The 20550-nt window shown below is 28.0% G+C and overlaps 1 protein-coding gene across 1 annotated transcript in view; it reads right to left on the bottom strand.

Moving 5' to 3' along the window:
- The window catches only part of LOC113378450 (glutamate-gated chloride channel), a 145011-nt gene that overhangs the window by 45577 nt on the left and 78884 nt on the right, over positions 1–20550 (bottom strand). The window contains exons 9-10 of the mRNA XM_026618984.1: positions 6672–6824; positions 4007–4221 (exon numbers count right to left, since the gene is read on the bottom strand). Coding sequence (XP_026474769.1) covers positions 4007–4221; positions 6672–6824 — 368 coding nt within the window. The remainder of the gene's footprint in view (positions 1–4006; positions 4222–6671; positions 6825–20550) is intronic.

Raw genomic sequence — 20550 nt, 5'->3', positions numbered from 1 at the left:
TTAAAAAATAAAATAGAAGAGCGAGAGGCTTATTGTAACAAGAGTAAATTGTAAACAGGCATAATATTGTCATATTATGCATCCCACGCAGTAAATAGAACTGTGCAAGTGCGTCATTTTGGCAGATTATATAAAATTGAGCTATCAAAAAATATTATTTTCATAAAAAACATAAAATATCTTATCAGCAAATATGATTTTGCAATAGTTCCTTAATAAACAAAATCACAATAGACCCGTAAAATAGGCCTACTGGGGAAACCACGTAAAAAACGAGCTAAGCACAGGTTTAAACGTACTTTTCAAAGTGATATCTTTATAACGGTTGGCTCTGAGCAAAAAAAGTAGTGATGCATTTTTTGCAGATAATTTTATGTTCAACAATATTGTCTCAGATAATTTTGCAATTTAGTTAAATATTGCAAAAGGGTCATTTTTTGACCTTTGACCTTACGCCATTTTTTTGGCTCGCATTGGAACTATGAGGACTTTTGAGTTTTTTTTATAATTGTATTTTAAACAATTTGCCAAGTTACAGCCCATTATGAATTATAGTAACCTCACCTTGATTTTAGGTTTAAATTTTCCGGACTATTATGATAAGAATTTCTGTTATAAGAGACACTATATATTGTATTTTGATCAAATATATTTTACGTTGATTTATGAGAAAAATACTTACTCTAGAAACATTTTCAAAACAAGCAAAATATAAATTATCAGAGGCTTTATTGTCGATCATTGTCGTTACTACTTAACCCGGTAGATGTTACAACTAGCCCCAAACACGAATTAAGTTATACCAACGCAATTGTTTTGTCCCTTTTTTTTGGAGGTGAATGGTTACAGGATCTAACCATTTTTATTTCGTATACTAGAGCTCCCATATAAAACTATTTTTTTTCAATAAACTTATGTGATTAATTAAGATTAATTCGAAAAAAATTCCCATCTTTGAGATCATATTTGAAAGAAATTTTGATTTTATCAACTTTAGAGATCAATCAAACAAATGAAGTCTATACAAAATGAACTTTTAAATGTGTAAATATCTGACTTTATTTTTGAAAGCGTTTTCCGATCGTGTTGGCAGAGAAACATTGCGGGATTGAATCGGTTGTTCGAGTAATTTGAAAAGCTGCTGGCTAATCAATCTTCGTGTGCCAAACGTTAGCGCCGGAGACTAATTGTTCCAGATTTCAATCGATCATTGACGACGCGATGCGGGAGAGGATAAAGTGTTTGAAAACTAACGAGCGGTTTATTCATGATTCGGAGCTAATTACTTTTTTATTGCTCAAATGCTCTCTTACTGAGAAATCAGTCAATCAATAACGTAATACGTCATTATAAAAAACATCCAATAAACTATGTAAAATTATATAAATTATATTTATATTATAAGTGATTACCGCCACGTTATAATTCAATTTCATGATTAGATTTATATTATATATATATATATATATATATATATATATTATATATTAGGGTGGTCCTTAAAATGGTCATTTTCGAATTTTCTTGCTCCCAGGGGCTCAAATGGTTCCAAATAGATAAAAAACAATTCTCTGAAGTTTTAGCTCTTAATATAACGTTTAGATAGAGCGCAATTCAATCAAAGTTTGTATGGAAATACATGAAAAAATTTCAAAAATTTAAAATGTTTTTAGATGTAATTTACGAACAAATGAATAAATAAAACTCATTCATTTGTCACTAAGTTATCCTAAACATTTTTTTTTAATTCAAAAATTTTTCCATGCTCTCCCATACAAACTTTGATGAATTGCGCTCATCTAAACGTTAAATTAAGAGCTAAAACTTTCAGAGAATCGTTTTTTATCTATTGGAACCATTTGAGCCCCTGGAGCAAGAAAATTCGAAAATGACCATTTTAAGGACCACCCTAATATATATATATATATAATTATATATATAGGGAGAGCGGGGCTTATAGATCCGCGAGTAAACAGGTACACCACCGATATCTCGAAAACAAATAAAGTTAAGAATTTCTAACAACAATATTTGATAGTAGCGAGGAAAAAGATGTATACCAGCCATCACCGTGATTCTTACGACGTTTCTATCGGCAGAAAAAAGCATTGTTGAAAAATCGATAACAATAGTATTTTCTTTCGTTGTTAGTATTTCTCGGTGTGAGCGCTGTTGTTTAGTTTGCAAATATAATTTTTAAGTACAAGTTATTTAATTGTCTCATAAGTTGCATTGTTAATTTTAAGGTAAATTCAACAGTTTCTCTTATATAACATCTAAGTAATAAAGACCAACTAAACATTTACGCTGGCGAAGTTGCAAAAATACAAAATAGTGATTAAAAAACTGAATTAAGTTAGAAAAGCAATTTTACAAGAGACAAATTAAATTAATAACTATTTTTCTCAACAAATCGGCTGATGAATATTTCTGACGAAATTCCAGATCAAGGTTACTTACAGTGTTATCTCTATAAAAACTGAACCCATAAAATTTTGCATTAGTCGTTTAATGTAGCTATTATTTTGTGTAATCTATTTATAATTAAAATAAAACATTGGACCTGTTCACCTTCTGATTGTCCTAATCTACTCCGCATATCGGATAAAAAGGACCAGATATAGCTGGGATTTCTACTGACCATAGTCAGAAAGCTGTTTGTTTGATATGTGTTGTATGTTTTGATATAATTGGTTTCATAATATAATTGCTCAAAATCAAATTGGACCTTTGTGCCCCGCCTTACCTTATATATATATGTATATATATATATATGTATGTATAGGTATATATATATATAATTATAATAAGTTGTTGTAGAACTATGAAATTTTCCACGTGACAACACAATTGCAAGTAAAATTACACATGTGCATATCATATTATTCGAAACAACATTTCGAATTCCAAATGTTATCTATGCAAAAAAAACATATAAACCTGTGTATGAATAATTAAACAAGTAAAATAGTTTTAGTCATTTTCCGTAATATTGATGAAAACATTTCATAATTATCGAATAAAATGCAAACACATTTTTTATAATTTCAGGAAAGTGCATGCTATTTTGAAATTTTAGTAATTGAGATAAACGGATAATATTTACAATATAGAAAAAACACTAATAAAAAACAATTATGAACGAACATCTACGCGGAAGATGTTAAATTGCTTGTGGCGATGAAGATTAGAATTAATTTTGTATCAGTATTTGTGATATAAAACTCGGAATATGAACAGATTATATAAATATATATATATATATATATATATATATATATATATGATATTTGTTATCCCAGGGAATAAGTGATTAAGTCAATTTTCAAAATTTCACAAGGCTTGGTTTCAAAGTTCGCTCATGTAAAATTGCGTTTGGGAACGTGCAAATTTTATATCAAGTAATTCATTATTTTTTATTTTTCACAGATAATTTTCAAATAAAACTATTTAGAGAAATAGTTAACAAAGCAATAGTTACATCTTTGACGAATTCGACTTAATCCATTCCTTCACCGGTAACAGATATCTGTATATAAGCCTCAAAAAGCTGTTTCGATAGAAACAGTACTCCTTATATATATAAATCCTCTAAAATAATGAAATATATTTTGAGAAAATAAATTTGAGTTGTACAAAAAAATGGTTTGTCACGTGAGTCGACCAAGAGTTTTAGCACATAAATTGCAACTTATTTTGTTTGTATGATTTGTTATTTTTTATGACGATTTTTTCATTTGAGCCTCTCCTGCCGGTCATCTTGGCTACGTACATGATAATTATTTATGTATACATACATTATATGTATATACACATTTTTTTACATAAAATCACATATTGACTAGTTTAGTAAAAACCACATTCTTATTAGTAATGACGGTAAATCCAAGAAAATAAACAAAAAATTTCTCAATATTTTGGTACATATAAAAGACGTACATGAAAATATTCATATGAATGAAAATGACAAAAAAATTAATATTATTTAAGTGATTCATTTGTTTACCTGAGTCACTGGGTTTTCTCCTGGTCTATAGACCACATTATGTAATGGCCTTTTTCTTCCGACATAGTTGACGCAGACGAACTCCAGCAGAGAAGCGTAAATGAAACACATGCAAACCCCATCCCAGACGTTCATTGCGGTTAGGTTGCTCACCACTGGCAGTGTGCTTCGGAAGCCGTTCGAAGTTGTGAAGAAATTCAACATTGTTGTTACGCCTGATTTGATATTTTGGAATATATAAATATGTTCATTAGTTTATTGTAGATATATTTCGATAAATATAAGCCATGAATTAATTTAATTAGCTTATGAAGAAAATTGAATTGAAAACAAAATCGTAAATGTAATAAAAATTGTCCTTCAAGTATCATTATCAATTTAAACTACGAGTAAGTATTTGGTATGTATCACGATAAAAAAAAATATATTGTAGAACTAAATCGCTCAGATTTTTGCACAATTTATTTACCCTACAACAAAAAATTCATGAAAGAGATAAATGGTAACTTAAAACTTGTCTAAACCTTTAAAAAAAAATTAAAATAATTTTTATGCAAGGCTGCAAAGCAAACTTGGTTTAGCAAATTTCTTCTGCAAAAAAAATGAATAAAAAATTGACTATACATTAATATAAACATGAATCTTGCTATAACAGTAAACATACAACGTACTACTTAACGTCATAGTACCAAGACGACTATTGCAAGCATGTGCTTAAAACCTACTTTCTAGAATCTCAACTACTACAGTGACTATACTATCTACGTGGACTCGCTAGTATTGTGCTATTTTATTATTATCTATACTCATATTAAAATAAGAACAACATTATATACATATATAATATTATGCTCAAATAACAAAACCTACATCAATAACAATATTTCACCATATACTCAAAAACATAAATGACGACTCGAAACATATAAAAAGTTCAATACTTAGTACGATACATGACTTTGCTATTAATTTTTGAAACGAATTGCAAAAAAAGAAATATTTCACAAAAGAGCGAACATAAAACAAAAATCATCAAACAAACCAAATAAAATTTTAATGTGAAAACTCCGTGACAACACACACAAATGTAAGGAACAAAGAAATTTCACAATAATATTAACTCCAATGAGTCACAAAATCGGTCATATAAATAACTGCAACTTCATCAATTTAAGAGCATATAAATTTAAATCATCCAAATCGCTAATATATCCACATAATCGCTATATTTATCAAACGTAGATAAATTGACTGAAATCTACTTGAACAACTTTCAAGAACTTTGATATATTTATTCTCGAAATAGCATCAAAGGTATTTGAAGAGCAATGTAGAAGAAATAAATAAAATTATGAAACCAATAAAATATTCACATTTTTCAATTTTGATTTTAAAATAAACTAATAATTTTCAAAAAATACCATAAAACAATGATCAAAATTTTCATCAATATTATTTGTAACCAATTTATTTTAAATTGATTTTGACGCAATTAACACTTACAATTGGGCAATTTTCATAAATTTTTTAATATTGTTGTATTATTATTTTATTACATTTTTTATTATTGTTGTAAAAAACATAAAAATAAATCAAAATGAATGTCCAATTTTAGATCACATATATTTTTTTTTATTAATATACATAATCAATTTGATATATCATTTTATTGAAAGAACATGAAACAGGTCCAGAAAAAAAAGTTAACTATATTGAGTGTGAGGTATATTTTATCCAATTTAGTTTTTACCGTTGACCACGAATCGAAAGCCAGAATTGAGGGTCGAATGGCAAAAAATTAAAAAAAAACGATAAAATTAATTTTTGTCGTTTTCTAGCACTTTTTACCTTAATATCTTAGTATTCATTTAAGTGATCTATTAAGCATTTTTGTAGAATACAATATGAAATATTCATACCAAAAATGATTGCAGATTATCCAGAGAAATGGGGAATAAATATGTTTGCAAATTTATGATATATTCTACAAAAAAACACAATGAATCATTCAAGTCAATAATTAATAGTAAATTCAAGATAAAAAGGCCACACAACGAAAGAAGTTATAAGATTTTAAGTGTCATGCAGAAAAATGACTAGATCGGAGATTTTGTCGTTTTTTCAATTTTTTGCCATAGCATCCCTAATTTTGACGATTCGTTGTTCGGTAAAAACCATATTAGAAATTTGCCGCACACCCTATATAGACAACTTTTTTATTGTAGATCTATGAAATTACAGCAAAAAAAATTATTTACAAACACTTTTATTCTTATAGTTTTTTTTTAAACGGAGTCAAAAACATTATGTATCGCCGTTTAAAACTTTTTCCATAATAATAAACATAGTATAGCAATTATAAGCAAACTATTTCTTCAAACGGCAAATTTACCAATATTAATTAACATGTATATCAGTAGAATGATTTTTTTGATAAAAATATACTATTGATAAACATATCTTATAAATGAGTTGATCTATGTTGGTATCATCATGAACATTCTAAATTTTACACACAATATCAGAAAACACCTATGTCAATGTAAGAATTTTGAATTTGAACGCGTTCGTGCTGAAGATAAAGATTAAGTTGCAGTTATATACAGACTCGTTTTAAAATTAAGTACAAAAATGAAATTAACAAAAATTAATTTAAAAACCATACCTATCATAACGCGTGCAGGCACAGCATTCCATTCCAACCAGAATGTTATGAACGAAGAAGTAACCAGAATGATTCCTGGTATAAAAACCGTCGTAAAATAAAATGATCGGTCCCTCGTGAAACGCAAGTCGACCTTGAGGCAACTGTAGTTGCCTATTGTTTTTTATTGAAATGAAAAAGAAAGAAAAACAAAATAAAAACCCAAAATCATAACTCAGAAAAGTCGCTGCGTACAAGGCTATATAATATAAAATATAGCCCCGCTCGTATACATTTTGCGATTTACGCAATTCATTAATTATGTATTAAAATAAGTGTGGGTACGTGTAGGTCACTTAACCTAATAGAACATCACACAGAAATATGACTGCTTCTTCAACCATATAAATCTAGTAAGTTATAATAATCTATATTTATAATATTTATTGCAGTACTTTTCCGATGACGTATCTATTGGGTTAAATGTTAATCAGTTACATACTGCAGGCAACATACTCCTCAGGCACTACTTATTATATTATATGGGTGTCAAAATTTAAGGCATATTATCCGATATAAATGTCGATGATTATGTCATTTTTGTCAAATATCGCAATTTTATTTCCATTGCAGCAATTTGTCAACTGCCGATGACATATTTAAAATTGGATCTATTCATGAACAACTGCAACTCTATGCTGTTAATGTAAAATGATTTATCGCGCGCTTTACAATACTAAAATGTGGTGACGCAGTAACATTTATAATTACAAAAATAACATCATCAAAATGTTTTATTATCTTCCGCATTTTTGACATATTGCATATTTACAATGCACGCTGTATATAATTATTCTCTGGAGTAAAAAACCCAAATCTGTTTATTGTTTCAACGCCGTAAAATATTGAAAACTAGTGCAAAATTTAAATATTCGAAAGAAAACATTTTTGCATTTTTCATTTGAAATTTTTGCTCTTATCATAAATATGCCTTATACAAATAATTCACGATTACCTAAAGTTGTATCACGATCTTGAAAAATTGATTTCAGATTTCATGTTTATTCAAGTACAAAATATTCGAATATTTTAAATAATAATAATAATAATTGGCAAAAAACAAACGAAATGATTTATGCCACTCATAGACCCCAGTTATAAGAAAATTGTAAAAAAAATATAAAAATTGTCATAATCCTACTCGACTAGCAATTCAGTTTTATCTTCTTTATGCGAATTAATCGCCATTAAAAATTTATGAGCGGCGTATTAATTTCAAATTTAAATTTTAAATGTTATTAACGTAAACGCATCATTCAAATTCAATGCTTCTTTCAAAAGATTCAAAGAAAAAAATATATATCTCCAAAGAATAATTACGATATAGCAACAACAGCGAATTAATTGTATCTCAATAAATTTAATTATATTTACTTTTTTTTCAATGCAATATAAAAATAATATGATATGCGGAAGATCATAAAGCAAGACACTATCGAGCATTAGCAAGCAAAAATATGTACTCATACCACATTCCTAAAGAAAAATATATATTATCAATAGGAAGATCATATGTAAGTCTCCAAAAAGAACACTCTACAAGGCTTTAAGGAGCTGAGGGTGTATTAACTTTACAGATGCATTATACAGTAGATTACAAAAATCCAGCAAACGCCACAATGTCTTTAGACCATATACTGTTATATATACCAATACAGCATTTCACAAGAGTGGAAAATTCTCTTTAATTTCACAAATTATATTACTTTTAAATCTCTGCGCAATCCCTTTGAAGTGACTTTATATTATCTCAATGATATCGTATATCAAACGATTTCTGTTTCTCAGACTTCTGCGAGATTAAAAAATGATTAGGCACAAAAAGCGAGATATCGATTTTACAAAAGAAAAAAATTAAAAGCTTAATGACTAATTATAGAATAATGTCTTTAGTGATAATAATTAAATAATATAGGGTCACATAATACAGGGTCACACGGTGCGTAAATTATTGGCACGGTTTGAAATAAAATTTATAAAATAAAATCAGGAACAGTTAGTAGTCATTTAGGACCTTCGAATCATGAGTTAAACAAAGCACAGACTGTGTACAATAATCACTTAATCCTACCGTTTTTAGTGCCGTTAGCTTGATTTATGTTATCTACTGTATATAAATATATATAAAATCTACAAAAACGTTCGCGAGCTATAAAAAAATCAATAATTGTAAATGTAATTCTCTCTGCTGCACCTATCATCGACCGCGCCGGCACCGCATTCCATTCCAGCCAGAATGTGATGAATGAACTGGTTACCAGGATTATTCCTGGTATGAAGACTGTCGTGAAATAGAAGGCCCGGTCTCGAGTGAAGATCAGGTCGACTTTCAGGCAGCTGTAGTTACCTGAACGATGCCAGGTACACCAAAGGGGTAATGGATTTGATTTATAAATGACATACTATTTATATTAATTATGAAAAATTATTTGTTCATGCTAAATGTATACTTATAAGACTATTGTCGACACATTAATAAATAAATTTATCACGGATATATGAGAATTAACTAATCTCGAAAATGTTATGGCTATGTTATTAGTAAAATCTTTGTGGATATTTGGTATACTGATCTTTTCTTTTGCTAAACGATATAGCTTTCATTGCTCAAGACATAATTATGCAAATATTAAAAATAAATTATGACTAATTTCAATAATAATGAATTTTATTTTTTATATATTATTTTATATGATAAATATGAAATTCATCGCAATGTATGAAAATTCACTGAAATTTAGAAAAATAAGGCCAAACATTTGTTACGGTCAAGGTAATTGTTAAGAGAACAAGTACTATTTAATAAAGTATAACTTTGATTTGCCTAGTTTGATAAAATAAAATAGTCTATTTTATTAATTTCAGCATCTTTTTCTTCTACTAACTCCATATGTTAGAATAGAGCAATGCAACTAAAAGTGTATAGAAGAATCATTTGTGTACTTTGATTATTATAATAATGCTAATAGGGTAGTTAAAGGATCACGTATAAAAAGCTTCATCATTATCTTAAAAACTAGAACTATCTCAGTGTAACGGTGTAATATTGATGATTACACAGGTCCACAAAAAAGGTATCTATATCGGGTGTACGAATGTTTTCGAATGTAGTTTTGACCGTTGAAAACGAATCTAAAGTTAAAATTGAGGGCTAAACACGAAGAAAAATAAGGACTCGACAAAGTCTCAAATTAAAATCTTGAAATATCTGTCGTTTTCTGACCTAATTAACGTGAAGTGACTAATAAGTTTCATTTAAATGATCTATTATTGTGTTTTTTATATATTTTCAATAGTAATTTTGCATAACTACTTCCCATTGCTTCTGGCTGATTTGCAAACATATTTGCAATAAAATATCTGAGAACATGTTTGCAAATTTCGGCTGTATAACTCAAAAAAAATCAATAGATCATTTAAATAACACTGAATAGTCAATCAATTAGAGATTTTAATTATCATGCATAACAATTACTAGATTGGAGATTTTGTCGTTTTTTTAAATTTTTCTTGACTTTTTGTTTGACCCCCAATTTTTCAGCGGTAAAAATTACATTGGAAAATATATGTCACATACCTAAAAACATTTTTTGTGAACCTGTGTTACGTTTAATTCATATTACTTATAAATTTCAGGGATATATTTAGAACAATATAGTTGTAACAAAGTACAGTTATATCTTTTTTTTTTAATTTTACCGTAACAATCTTGGTTTTTAGATCATTATACTAATTATAGAATATATTTTAATTTATTAAAATTTATTTATGTATGTATATATATATATATATATATATATATATATATATATATATAAATTAGAGATGGGTAACTCCGGAGTTATCACTCCGATACAACTCCTCCCTCGGAGTGAATCCGAGTGGAGTTGTCTCACAGGATTTGTCATATCCGACTTCCCTAAACTGATACTAAATCTAATAACATGTGAAGATATTTGCTTGAGATTTTTTTTACTAATACAAAGATTTGGATCGAAAAAAGTGGTCTTTTTCTCGTCTCACAGCCAGTTTTAGGACTTTTCAAGTATATGTCTCAAAATAATGCTATTTTGTATTCTAGATTTTGTATACGATAATGTTTGTTCGTAAATAAGCTCTTTCAATAGTATACAACCAGCTAAAAAATATTTAGTATTATATTATAACTTTTACACAATTATAATTTTATAATTGTGTTAAAGTAATAGTATGCTAATCAAACTACCAGATGTATAATTAATTCTCGAAAAGAAAATAATGAAAGAATGTGAGGTATTACTATTTTGTGAAAAATATTATACACAAAGATTTGGTTTTATTTCATATATAAGGTTCACTGCATTATTTTCATATAAAAATAAACATATTCAAAGAATTCTATATTTTCTCTTCAAAAATAATTACAAAATTGATTTTGATTCCCAAGTTTTTTGTTAATTTGAGATTTGTATGCATATTGAAATGCATAAAATAGTAATTATTATAATAAAATGAACAAAAATGTTTGAACTATTTGTAAACTATTTCTAAAGTCTTAATAAATCCTTAGATATGTTAACAATCAACTTAACGTGGAGTTGTTAAGTGGATATAACTCCTCTCTGAAGCGGAATCAAATCCTAACCGATCCGTCTTCGGATATGATAAGCCCATCTCTAATATATATATATATATATATATATATATATATATATATATATATTATTTACTGCTAACAGGTTTAGCAAGACTTATTTACCATGATATGTAATATTATTTGTCTATGTATTAACCTGCATATTAATTTCAAGCTAAAAACTGATATTTGTATTGAATATTTTAAAGGCTATGAAAATATAACGTAAAAATGCAAATTTCGTAATTATTAAATTCATATAGCAAACATGGTATTTCCGCGCAATATTTTCCAGATCACTCGTGGAGCGTCAGTTCTATGCAGAGCATCGTCATTCTATTCCGTGATATATATTCATTTTTTTTTTTGAATTTTTGTTGTGGTATTTAAGCACCGCATCGCTTTTCCAATCCTGTGCTCTCTCATACGTTGCAAAAGCATTCTGTGCAATGTACGTTGTATTTTCATTTAAAAATATTCACGAAGAGATATATTTGCAATTCCATGTAACATGTCGTGGCTCAGAGTGCATTTTCTATTATTAATATATTTTGAAATATTGCATTATAATGCATTTCACTAGCTAAAATTTGCTTTATGACAAAAGAAGAATTATCTTAAAACATATCATAAAAATTAAATATACATTTTTTTGAAACTTAGATACACGCAAACAGACAAGGCGCTTCTTTACTACCATCCAAGTTAGTTAGTTGTCCTTGCCGGAATTAAATTTACTACATACTATTAGTTTGCAGGTTTCAATTTAATAAGTATAATTATATATTGAGAGTAGGGCAGATTGGACCTTAAAGGTTCGCAGATAGAAAGGACCACCACCATTAAATAAAAAACAAGTAACGTTATGAATTTTTTAACAATAATATTTTAGCCAGCCGTTACCTTGCTTCTTACGAAGTCGCTATCAGACTGCAATGTTTGAATATATAATAATGTCATAACAAAAGTATTTTCTTTTCTTCGTAGTTTGTTTGGTTGTGAGCACTATTGTTTAGTTTACAAAACCTTTATATACTTTTTAAGTATACTCTATAAATTGTATTTTATTCTTAAGTTAGATTCAGTAGTTTTTTTTATATACTCTCTATAAAAGCTCACATGTGGGTAAGGTAAAAAGAACCAATTGAACCTTTACACTGGCAATGATGTAATTTATAAAAAATAATAGATAAATCTAAAAGTAAGTTAAGAAAAGCATTTTTACAAGATATAAATTAAATTAATTGTTAATCCAACTCTGCTGATGAATTTTTCTGACAAAATATCAGATCTATATAGAGTGTTTTCTTTGTAAAAAATATGTCCATAACATTTATACTTTGCATTCGTTAAATAATGTAGCTATTATTTTGCAATATTTTTTCAAATTTAAAATTAAGACATTGGATCTATTTGTCCCCGGCTGTCTCTTTTTTACCCTATCTATGGGGCAAAAAAAGACAAAAGACAAATTTTAGAAATACAATAGAAAAACACATTTTTATAATTGGTATAATTGACTGAACATAATTCGATAGTTGTTTGTTGGTTACATTATGTGTTGTGGTGTAGTTCATTTGGTTTAGGCAGTATAATTACTTAATATCAAATTGAACCTTTGTGCCCCACCCAGCCCTATAATATATAAAAACTTTATATTCTCGCAAACATAAATCAACAATTTAAATGTGTTTATATTTAGGTACTGTGAACTACTTACACTCGCCAACACATAAATGTGCAACTTTAAAATTGTAGTATACCATCTAAAGTTTAGGCTACGTATAAATCATAAAATAAATGAAAGTTTTTAAATGAAATTTTCATACAGCGCTGCGCAGGTAACATTTCTGCGAGCATAATAGACTAATAAAAAACTATTTCATATATACTAAAGATTTTGACAAAACTGAAATTCACGTACAAATGGAAATAGATTTAGTAAAAGATAGTATGTTCTGTATTTTAAATTGAATTGTAATTTACTGTGTATTATTGTAGGTAATATCATAATACCAACGCGATGACCACAAAAACAAATAGAGTAGAACGAGCATCAAACATCTGCGGGTAAAAAGGTCCACCAACATTATTTAAAAATAAGTCAAATTTGGAATTTTTAAAAACAAGTTGTTAAGCAAGTCTTTGATAGTCTTTTAGTTTTTGAGCTAAATTGTTTGGCTTACGAACCTAAATATAATTTTTAAGTATACGTTATTTAATTGTTTTTTAAGATGTATTGTTACTTTTAAGTTAAATTCAATAGTTTTTTATAAACTATAATAGCATAAATAACGTTACTTTTATACTAGCGAAGTGTAAACAATAGAAAACTAGTTAATAAAAATGTAAAATTATTCCAACTCTGAAGGTGAATTCTTTTGGCAAAGCTTTACATAATGGTTAAAGCCAGTGCGATATTTATATAAAAATGCCTATAGTTAGTATAGTTTTTACAGTATATTTGCCGAAAGCTTAAATGGACCATCGTGCCCGGCCTACCGTATATTAAATATTAGACAAATTTTAGACAAATATTAGACATTTTATGATAATTGCAGATATTCCTTGAATATTATAAGGGCCATATGGTTAGATATGATAATTGCAGATATTCCTTAAATATTATAAGGGCCATATGGTTAGATATGATATTATCACACTTTCACAATATAAAATCATAGTTGAAAAATTTTAGCAGTATAATTCAAAATACGAATTTCGGATACCAAGTAAGTTATAGACATTATCTCTATTCGATGCTGTGATACTTTAATAGACTGTACTTTTGAAGTACAGATAAAAATGCGTAAACAAAAAAGAATGAATCAATAAAACACAGTTTAAAACCTTAGCAAAAAAGTATTAGTCGATGACTCTCTAACTCTAATAAAAGGACCGGTTGACTCAATTTATTACAACATAATGGCACATCATTAAACACTCCCAGGCCAGTTTCTGAAACACAAATTAGGTGCTTTTACGCGGCAGTAAATATAGTGAATGCAAACGAGGAGTCTATTCTCCTATTCAAACTTTGAAGTACGCATTGCGCTCATTTCTAAGGATTCTTCACCTTTAAATTAATTTTAAAGCGGAAATACACATGTCTTCGCCCAGTGGAAATAAATTGTATCTCTAGCGGACTTGTGCAGTTCATTTGCTGCCTCTGCAATAATTAAATCTTCTTATACCTATTACCTAGGGTATATATATATTCGGGAAAATATATTGCTAAGAATTATTACTTCTTCAAAAAATTAATTTCAGTTATTTATGTTAATGTATTATATAAAATAAATAAATTATGATAATGTCAAATATCAACGACGTGCGCCATTTATTGCATTGGTCACTTTAGATAATAATATAGAATAGGGCGGACACAAACGTACAATTTGGCTTTGAGTAATTATATTGTGAAATCCAAACCAATTATATAAAAACAAATAACACATATCATACGAAGAATTACCTGACTACTCCCAGCTAATTCATCATTGTAAAATGAGTTTTTTTGCCGTTTTTGAGAAACTTGTCTCCTGTTCTATTTTTTCCTACGCGGGATAAAATGGGACAGCCAGGGGCTCAAACGAGTCCAACGTCTTATTTTTAATTTTAAAGGGATTTAACGAAATAATAGCAGCATTATTCAACCATTGCACAATATAAATTTTATGAGTACATTTTTTACAAAATCCAACGCTGTATATAACGCTTGATCAGGTGTTTCGTCAGAAATGATCATCAGCAGAGTTGGAATAACTATTTATATTACTTATAGTGAAATTGATTTTTTTGATCTGTATTTTATTCAAATTTCATTTACTTTTTTATTCACTATTTTTTTAAATTGTTTATACTTTTGCCAGGGTAAAGGTTCAGTTGGCCCTTTTGACCGCGCACACATACAAGCTCTTATAAAGTGTATATAAAAAACTCCAAAATAATAATACGTCTTAAAAAAGATTTGAAAACCGTAGGCAAATTATATTAAGGTCTCGTAAATTAAACAACAGTGCTCACATCCAAAAATATGTTTTCCTCCATTTTCAAAAAATGTTAAAAATCTCTTAACGTTACTTGTTTTTGAAATATCGGTGATGGACCTATGACAAAACAGTTTACATAGCTTAGATACATTTTATCACAATATTGACCTATTCTGAATGAACTATTAAATTTCCAATGATACTAAACATAATCGCTGATATTGAAAAAATTGGATCAGATATTACGCATTTCAAATTTCAACAATTACGAATGAAAATGTAATGATAAAAAAAAATCAGGTTTCACCGTCGTAGCATCTTAATTTGTAACGTATTGTACGTTGTATAACGGAATGAATATATACACTTTTAAAAAGCATTTGTTTTATTCATTTCGAAAAATAATTCATGGGTACGAAATTAAGAGGCCATGAAAAGATAGGGTGAATTTTATGTTGAATTCCAAGCCGCTATAAAGTTAAAAAGTTCTCTTGAAAAAAGCCATTGATATCCTCGTTATACACGAAGCAATCATTTTAATGTAACGGCGAAGTCTTGTAAATGAAGAATGAAATATAAAGCTGATATTATTAACTTTATGATAGCTATAGACTTTTATGAGTTCATACAACACGCACTATTTACACAGCTATAAATATTATTACAGGCCACATTAAAAATATTATTTATTATATATAATATACATTTGCGCGTAGAATCTGAATTACGCATTAATTTATGCCGGCAGTCAAATGAATCATGAAAACTGTAATATTAAGGTATTTAGTGAGAAATTATATTAACATTAATTGCATGACCTAATAAATATAGGTTGATAGATTCTAGGGTGTTATATTATATTATATATATATATATATATATATATATATATATATAGGTTTACCACCAATATCTCAAAAACCGGTAATATTAAGAATTTTTAACAGCAATATTTAAAAGTAGAAGAAAAATATGTATAACTAGATTCAACCTTGACTTTTGATGTTTCTATCGGAAAAAACTGCAATGTTTAAAATTCCATAACAAAAATCTATAACTTTTGTTGTTATTCGTTTTAATTGTGAGCACTGCTTAGTTTTCCAGACCGTAATATAATTTTTATGTAAACGTTATTTAATTATTTTATAAGTTGTTTTGTTTTTTTAAGTTAGATTCAGAAGTTTTTTTTTATATAACCTCTATGAAAACTTTTACTTGAGTGGGATAAAAAGGACCAACTGAACCTCCACTCTTATATTTTGCATTGGTTGAATAATGTAGCTATTATTTTGTAAGATCCCTTACAATTTAAAATAAAATATTGAACCTATTGAGCCGCCCAACTATCCCAATTTTTCCCGCCGATGAGGTAAAAAAGACCAGATTACAAAGTATTGAGAAACAGTAAAAAAACATATTTCTAAAATGTTTATTAGCTGAGATTTTTGCTGAATATATACATATTGTTATTTGTTCGCAATGTGTTATTTCACAATATAATAGCTCATAGTCAAATTGGACCTTTGTGCCCCGCCCTACCCTACATATTATTTTTATATAATAATCACTAAGCGGTATTTGATAAAGTTAAAAGTTAAAAGATAGCGACATCTCCAATCTCAAACTGTACACATTCATTTCTATAAAATTCGTCGAAATTACAAGTCAAAGTCAAACATTGAGTAGATTAATAATACGCTTCCATGAGCAAATAACGGTCCTCTTACAAAAGTAATAGTACATTATTTTGAGATTAGATGGAACGGATGTGCAGGAGAAGAGAAAATAGCTTTCCTTAAACGGAGTACAATCTGGAAAAGACGCCATTTATTGATTGTATAGTAATAAAAATAAAAATTATATCGTTTCAGATTAAAATATAGAATAAAAATGTAAAAAGTAATTTAAAACTAGATTGGATTAGATGCTCTCATTACGTTATTAGTGGCTCATATGACATGAGGCTCTTTTCAATGACAATTCTCAAGTTTTCAAAACATTACAATTTATTATTTTCAATCCAATAAAATATTATTTTGTGAAAATCATCGAATAAAATATAGTGAAATTTTGTGTTGTGTTACGTAAAATTAGTTATTCAAAAGGTATATTCAAGTAGAAGTGTAAATAAGCACTTATAACAACGATTTAAGTAGAAAGTCGCAAAGTAATTTTTTTCATTTTCGTAGATGGATATGATAAAAATATTAATATTTAATCATATACGTTTATAATAAATAGTCCACACCCCCAGGGCGGTTGTAACAGACTTAAAAATAGATTAAAAAATAAAAGTTATAAAAACCAAAATGGTTTATAACAATTTTATTGTCGTCAATAATAATAATATGTAACACAACACAGCATAAACATTTGAACAAAGCTTATAAATATAAAATGAAAATATATAACAAAACAATTTTTTAAACGAAGGTAACAAAAAATCTCTGTGAAATCTTTTTTTGTATTAATTTTTCCTTTCACTTTTTCTTTCGTATTTTGTCTCAGTTATTTTTTCTTTATCTGTTTAATCTACACCCGAAAAGAACAGGACCACATGTCACAACCAACGCACACGTTTGAAAACAAATCATCGTTATGATTGAGTTGAATCAACTACGCAAAAACTGATTGCTAGTAATCAACTACTAATGTTCAACTTACAGCAAAATAACAAACAATGTGATCTATCTGTATACAAGTAACAGTAACTATTACAAAAAAAACGAACAAAAATTTTTCGGACTGTTTTGAAGATCATGTTAATTTAGGACGCATACTGAATGCAATAATGGGAACATGTTCAAACAAACATACTACATCTTTCTCCCTTTAGACCCTATACCAAAATCAGTATACTTTAGCTGTTATGGTGATTGTCATTAGCGTACTCCGGCACAACCGTACCCAGACTCCCTTATATGATTTAGTATCGTGGTTTATTCTATAGTCGCATATAATTTTTAATTTTAATTTATTGTAAATTGCTTTAATAGATGCCCTTAAAATACTATATTTAGTATCAATAAAAACAGACAATAAAATTAAACGAGCTTCGTTATTTCGTTTCTACGCAGCTAACATAGCGCGATTAGTTTGAAAAAAATGTTCAAAATTTGCAAAATATTTCAAAGTATAAAACTAATCAAATTTTTCAAGAAGGTCAATTATTTTCAAAAATTTAAAAAACTCAAAAATCGATTTTTTTAGAGTGCACATCTATTTTAAAAAATGTATTTACGGGAAGTTCCAGCAATTTGCCTCAAGACACGATGCCATGCACCACTAGTTTAATTTAAGGCATATAACGTATTTCATTTTCATATTTATTGTGGCTACTAATATTATGTCAATAACAAACAATTTATACTGTGGTGCATTCTCGCCAGGTTGAGTATTTAAATTTACATGAGAGTTGTTTTGAATAGATTTCATTCATATATAAATGTAATATGTGTATATATATATATATATATATATATATATATATATATATATATAGATTCACTTGCTAAATTCGCATTTTCTTCCTGAAACGTTTGACGCGGCGGTAGGCGTCAGTCTTGTGAAAAATTGTCTTGTAACGGGAGTGATAAGAAGCCATCTGGGAAGGCCCGCTGACAAATCGAATTCGGGACAGCTGTCACAAAACATCCCCAGAACACATTTAGAGTTATGTAACAAGGTGCTATAGTAATTTGTATTAAGACAGACTTTCCGAACGCATTTACTCCAACAGTTATATGTTCCTCCTCCTTCAACGATGTTACACAGAAAATGAAATGTCTTGAAAAGAATTCTATTTTACTTTGTTGAAGTAATTTGTGAATTTATTCTACTTACTGAATTTAAACTAAAATTATACAAAATCTCTGTGAATCACGTTCTATGATCTATTCATACAACACTAATACTAATTAAATGTGATTCATAACATTGGAAGCTAACCCCATAAAGTCCCTAGACAATTGTCTGAGAAGTCAAAATAAAAATCTGAATTTGATGGCTATAAATAAAATAGTACTGATTATTAGTGTCGATCAAATTTCACATTTAAAAGTACTGACAATCTTCAATAGTAAGTTTTTTATATACACTACGAATTCGTTCCTTAAAGAGCACAATTTGTCTACATTCTTCTTGTACCCAAATCGATACCCCGGGCAATTTGACCACTGTCACAACAGAAAAATAGCACAATTGTACCCAGAGTCCTTTATCTATATCACACTTAGGTTCAGGTTGGAATCAAATCAATCTCTGTCTTTTCGATAAATTACATTCAGCAGATGTGTTTTATTTATTACAACAGTACAAGAAGAAATGAAATTATACATTTTCATAGACAAATAAAGTTTTTATGAATGAATCTAATAGTTGGTATATAATCTAAAGTTATTTAGTTTTACTATAGTAAGTTGATATAAATGATATAAAATAAGTTAGTAAAAATTGGGACGGGTGAGTATAATATAATGACATTTAATTGATATATTAAAATAAACCTAGGTATATTATAATATTTTAAATGAGATTCTAAAACTAGAAAGTACAAAGAGATGTAAGCTATTTTACATATATCAGTTTCATTTCATGTAAGCAAACATACTCGTAAACCGTTCAAATATACCATATGTTAAATTGAGGAAATAAATGTAGGTACCCAGCCTGCACAATACGCTTCACGTACCTACGCTATATATATATATATATATATATATATATATATATATATATATATGCATATATATATATTCGTGTGTGTCAGTGATCTATAGTCTAAATACTTCTTTGGAAAAAGTTAAAAGCATTCCGCCATTTCCTTTGGCATTCTAATATATGGCTGAAGAACACCCTGTGCTGTGTAAAAAGTTCACATAGAAATATCCACGCTTCGTAAATGCAACTTATAATGTAAAGTATTTATACGAAGCACTCTCTATAGAAGCAAATTGATTTAATGCAAAATGAATCACTATGTTCGACGGTTATATTACTTTAATGGAAATTAATTATGAAAGGATAGTTGCTTGGTAATGAAGAAAGGTTATTTTATATATAAGTTTATACTTTGATATTAAAAAAGGCTGCAAATCATAATACTGTTTTTGACTTGGAACAATATAAAAAAACATCGTATTACTAATAACTACAATTAATAAAATTATATTATTAATATATATTTAAAATTCTAATTATTCTGAGAAATAAAATTTATCGTATAAAAAGAAAA

Source organism: Ctenocephalides felis, unplaced genomic scaffold (genome assembly GCF_003426905.1).
Source record: "Ctenocephalides felis isolate EL2017-DRISC unplaced genomic scaffold, ASM342690v1 CF-g0.4_SCAFFOLD_01886, whole genome shotgun sequence".
NCBI classification, from domain to species: domain Eukaryota; kingdom Metazoa; phylum Arthropoda; class Insecta; order Siphonaptera; family Pulicidae; genus Ctenocephalides; species Ctenocephalides felis.
This window is presented reverse-complemented; position numbering and strand designations above follow the sequence as displayed.